Source organism: Coffea arabica, chromosome 10e (genome assembly GCF_036785885.1).
Source record: "Coffea arabica cultivar ET-39 chromosome 10e, Coffea Arabica ET-39 HiFi, whole genome shotgun sequence".
Classification (NCBI taxonomy): Eukaryota; Viridiplantae; Streptophyta; class Magnoliopsida; order Gentianales; family Rubiaceae; genus Coffea; species Coffea arabica.
The window spans coordinates 2,824,137-2,829,587 of NC_092328.1; the positions used below are offsets into that span (position 1 = coordinate 2,824,137).

Here is a 5,451-nt window from a genome sequence, read left to right on the forward strand (position 1 = left end):
ATTCTTTAAAGGTATCTCGTGCTATTAAAAAAATAGAAAAGAATTAAACAAATACTCCCTCCGTCCCGTTTTATTAGTCTTGGTTTTTTTTTCACACAGATTAAGAAAGTGTAATTAATTTGGTTGGAAACATAAATTTAGATTAATAATTTCCTAAAATACCCTTATGCTAATCACGAAGAGTGCATTGGAAAAACTCAATGTATTCAATGTAGTGAGTTAGTATTTAATAACAATGTATTAATAACAAGATATTTAATAAGGGTATTTTAGATAATTTGAAAGATTATTACATTCCTTAATGGGGAAGTGGACTACAATTTGGGACGGACGAAAAAGGAAAATAAGACTATCAAAGTGGGACGGAGGGAGTATATATATATATAAAGAGAGAGAGAAACAATTAGCCTGCCTGCTTGGTGCTTACTACTACTACTTTTTTACTCTATTCTGTGTCAGGCTCTCACTGAATATAAAATTGATTCCTCTCTTCCAGAACAAACCCCTTTTTCAGTTCTCACTCTCCAGCCTCTACCCTTTCTTTTACCCCCCACCCTCCCAACAAATATTTTTTGTCTCTTTCCTAATATCCCCACCCTCCGAAGTCTCCTCAGCACCTGCTAAATCCAAGTACCAATATTCCACCCATACTACCAGACAAGGCCAACTCAAAATGTCCTCGGAAACCGGTGACCCACGGCCGGCGAGGCTGTCAACCATGGCAACGAGGCCATCGGAGCCTGAGCACCTCCCATGCCCCCGCTGCGACTCCACCAACACCAAGTTCTGTTACTACAACAACTACAACCTCTCTCAGCCCCGCCACTTCTGCAAATCTTGCCGCCGTTACTGGACTCGCGGCGGAACCCTCCGCAACGTCCCCGTCGGCGGTGGCTCCCGCAAGTCTTCTTCCTCATCCTCCTCCTCTAGCTCCTCTTCCAACAAACGTCCCCGCACCGCATCCGGCACTAACAGCCCAACCGCCACCACTCCCACTGCGTCGTCTTCTTCTGATAGTATGGCCCAGGCCCACCATCATGAGCCGCCCCTGCATGCGAACCCGGTAGCCATGCTTCCCCAAATGGGTTCCGGGTCAGGCCCCACGGCGGGTCACTTAATGGGCTGCGAGGTGAACCTGAATGAGGCCGTCCCAGAAGCTTCCAGCTTCAGTACTTTGCTGACCACCACGCCGGGCAACATGTTCCCATTCGGAGGCGGATACGGGCTCGGGCTCGGGCCGGGCCTGCATGGTTTGGGATTCGGGCTTGGGGGGATGGACTGGCCCATGGAGTCAGTCGTAGCGGGTCAAGGGAATGGCGGCGGCGTGGGCGGAGCTGGAGTTGGAGTGGGAGGAGGGGATGGGATGAGTGATGGTTCGGGCGCAGGGGGTTCTTCTTCGTCAGGGTGTAACAACACGTGGCAGATGGGCAGTGGGGTTGAAGGCGGTTTAGCCGAGGGTGATTGCTTTGGTTGGCCGGACCTGGCAATATCAATGCCAGGCAAGGGTCTCAAGTGAAAAGAAAACCACTTACTTTTTTTAGTCTTTCGAGAGAATGGACAAAAGATAGGCTTTTTGTTGTATTTTGTTTTTTTTTGGGCCTTGAGGATCGAGTGGACTTACTTTTTGTTACTTGGCTTGTCGGTTCTTCTCCTCTCTCTCTCTCAGTGTCTTAGGTATGGCCTTTTCGTTTGCGCCTTTGCGGTAGCTTATGTAGTCTAGGAATACACGTACTGATTACTTAGTACTCCGGTAGTTAAATATGTACTATTAGTATATGATCTGCCTATATGGATTTGATGATGATCAGCATTTTGGCATTCGGCAAGCCACACATTTCTGTCTTGGGCTTTGCTTTGTTTGATATATTAACAAAAGGGTTTCTTGTATACGTATTGGGGTTGCATTCTTTGGACGACATGTAAGGAAACAAAACAAAGTAGTAGTAGTAGTAGAAGATTTTCCGGGCCAGCCTTCTCGTTCTCTGATTTTGAGTTGTTTTACTTTTTGTAGTTGCATTTTTTTAGTATCTGTTCATTTGCACTTGTTCTTCCGGACTAGCTTAGATTAGATAGGGTCGAATCTTTGACAGCCTCCGCAGGCGATGGGTGTGAGTTAGGCTCCTTTTCGGTTGGGTCGGGTGTGATGATGGTAGCTAGTAGTATTAGATGTTCATTAATTCAATCAGGTGCATCCTCTTTTGTCTTTCACTGGTGTGCATTTTGAAACTGAAATCATGTAACGAGGAGGGAATAGGTAAAGGCTTGCCATCTGCTGCCATACTGTTAATAACTGTCTACTACGACTGAACTCGATCATGAAAAAGGCTGATAGGTTTGCAGCAATGTGGAATAGTGAGCCTAGTATTGTCCGGGTGACTATACATATATACATGGCTGAATTGGTTCCGAAGCCTGAAAGCCTCAGCGGGGGATAAAAAGAGTCTGTAAGTTAAATGGAGAAGTCGAGGTTGATGTAGTATGTGTCTACGTGTTTTCTTCCTCTTCCATTAAGTGAAAGGGATCATGGACGACAGACCACCGACCTTGGGGCCCATTTTGGTGGAACATGGGAAAGGAGTGTTTTAATAGTCTATGGTTTCTGATACGGTGATTCTGCAAGTTTGTCCTTTTCGGACTTTCCATTTTATTCTCTGCGCTCTGTGCCTGGCCCGAAACTCCCCAGCAAAGCCAAGCGAAGGGGCTTCCAACTGACTCGTTAGTTCGGAGCCTTGAGAGAGGCAATACATCGCTTTACCCCACCGGAGCAGCGGTGATTAGTACAGTCATCCTTGTTTGGATTGCATTTTTTGTGGATAGTTTTTTTTTAAAAAAAATTACTGTTGTAATAATTTGATATATCTGAGATAAAATGGTGATTGTAAAATGTCGATTTCTTGCTGTTCGTTTTTAATATGGATCTTAATTTGTATGCTTGGTTAGCCAGTCTCGGAAATTTGGATCTTGAAGAGCCTCTTGTGAGTTCAACTTTCGACCGTCATCAAGTGATTTAGTACCAAGTCGTTGGACAGGTGGCTTATTTTCCTATTGCAAATATTTTGGACTTCAAAGAATTTATATTAATGTCTTTCGAGGTGATTCATACCACCAATGTATTGTTCAGCCAACATACCTCCGTTTGGATTGGTCATTTTCTCAAAAATAAGTTTTTCAAATACAATACTACAATAATACATAATAACTCAAAAAACATCTTATTCATACAATATATCAAATATTTAAAAAAAATTATAGTAAAAATTTTTCATATATACTGTGTTACAGTAAAATTTTTCAAAAATACCTCAAAAAATAACTAATTCAAACAGAATATACTATTTTGTGGACGAAAATGGACTTCAAATATGTTAAATCTGGGTGGGGCAAAAGGAAAGGAAAATTCTAAAAATATGGTACTTGAATAGTCCTTTTTTTTTTGAACGTAATAAATGCAAAGGATCAGAAAAACCAAAAGCTGTTTCATCCACCAACATTTGCTCGCTGCAACTACAACAATTCCGTTGCGGCCTAGCCGACAGCCACACTCATCTACAATTCCGTCGCGGGTTTGTTTGGATTGAGCATTATTTTCTCAATTTTATTTGCTTACATCATCATTATAATTTTTAATACATTTTTTTATTTTTCCAATTACCTTTTTATCTCACATACATCACGTCACGAAAAGGACCACAGTAAAAATATCCCAAATAACTTTCAATCCAAACAAACTATAAAAATATCTCAAAACATCCAGCAACCACCAATATAACCCAAAATCAATTTAATCTTCCTGATTTTGAACTCCTTTCATTCAAACTACAGATCCCAAGTTTCAACCCAGATTAATAAATTCTCCACCCACCAAACCATGATAAATTGGCATCCAAGAAATCTCATGTCAATCATTTCACTTTAGCAGTAGTGAGTTTAAAAATAAACAACAGACGGATTTTCAAGTGCGCTCTGAAGGCGGATCGATCACGAGTAGGAATGAAGCCAAGCTTCTGTGAATGGCTTGCCTTTTTTGCCCCTTGAATTACCTAAGTTGTTTTCTTGATTCGTTTATTTATTTATGTGTCAATTTTTTTAAGGGTGTTCAATAAATTTTAGAAGTTCTGAAAAAGAACATTGATAGGAAAAAAATGAAATATTTAGGAGACGATTCCCCGGTTTCCTAGTTAATAAAAATTAAGATTGTGTTTGGATTGCATTTTCCGTCATTTTTCATGAAAAAATTACTGTAGCGATTTGATATATGTGAGAGAAAAAGATGATAGGAAAATGTGATCACGAAAAATGACAATATTTTCCGATGAAAACAAGCAATCCAAGCAAGGCTTAAACTAGTGGTGATTATTTGTTCATAACACTACTATGGCAAGTACGGACTGTCGCCATCATATTTTCTTAATAAAGTAGCAAAAGTTGAGATTTTAAGGATTAAAGACCTTCAATGAAATCACCTTTCCCCGTCTCTTGCTATCCCACCCTTTTTATGCTAAAAAAAATGAATAAATAAACCATTGATAATGCTGTAATATAAATCAATCTTTTAGCCTAATACTAGCATTATCCTAACGTTTATATATATCTACCTTTGAAGAATGTATATTCTCTCCATTTTTTTTTTAAATATCAGACATTTACATTGTGTCTATGAAATCACAACTTCTGTCACGCAACTACTGTACAAAGAGAAAAGGGAAAAAATTTAGTGTGAAAATAACTAACAAGATGTGGTTTCTGTGGTTCTTTTGACAACTTTTCCATGGGAGCCAGCTTATAAGGGAAATTCATTCTCAATTCAATAGATGAAGTTTAGTTTTGTTGGTTACTGTTTTTTCACTTAATTGTGTACGATTTACTACTATAAATTCTTGTAAATAAATTAAAAAAAAACACTAATATAGCATGGTCCGAGCTTAGTGTGACTTGAGCTCGAGAGAGTTGACATTAAAGCCTTAGGCTTAGGCTCAGAGGTTTAGCCCAACTGGAAGTCCTACTTATAAGATTACTCTGCTCTTCAAGTTGTTGGAGTGCCCGGATCAATACCGATCGGGTACATATTGCATTATGTGGCATGATTTTAAGATTCAATTCTACAGTATCTCTTTTCTTTGCTGGGAATATGTTTTGGGATCATGACCAAAAAATTTTTTTTTTTATTTTCTAGATCTTCATCTCTCTAACAAGATTTGATTGGATATGGGTCTCTAACAGGCCTCACTACTCAATACTCGAATTGAATTCAATTTAATAAGAGTTTGTTCGAATTTGATTAACTAACTAATCAAATTAAGGTTAAATAGCATTTTGTGTTTAAAACTTTCAAGTTCGACTCAAACTCAACTCGATTATTATAAAAGTGAAATTTTACACCTAAAGTATTCAAACTACTCAAATTCAACTTGAGCTCGATAAGAGTTTGTTTGAATTTGATTCGAGAAGTAA

General features: G+C 39.2%; 1 protein-coding gene across 1 annotated transcript; it reads left to right on the forward strand.

Moving 5' to 3' along the window:
• The first annotated feature begins 442 nt into the window (after window positions 1–442).
• LOC113711999 (uncharacterized) lies at window positions 443–1,887 on the forward strand. Its single transcript, XM_027235268.2, has one exon. It carries the CDS (start codon window positions 674–676, stop codon window positions 1,514–1,516), a length of 843 nt encoding a protein of 280 aa, XP_027091069.1. The 5' UTR covers window positions 443–673; the 3' UTR covers window positions 1,517–1,887.
• Window positions 1,888–5,451: the final 3,564 nt, after the last annotated feature.

Coding starts and splice junctions, on each gene's coding strand:
- LOC113711999 (XM_027235268.2), top strand. CDS start 674: ATGTCCTCGGAAACCGGTGACCCACGGCCGGCGAGGCTGTCAACCATG.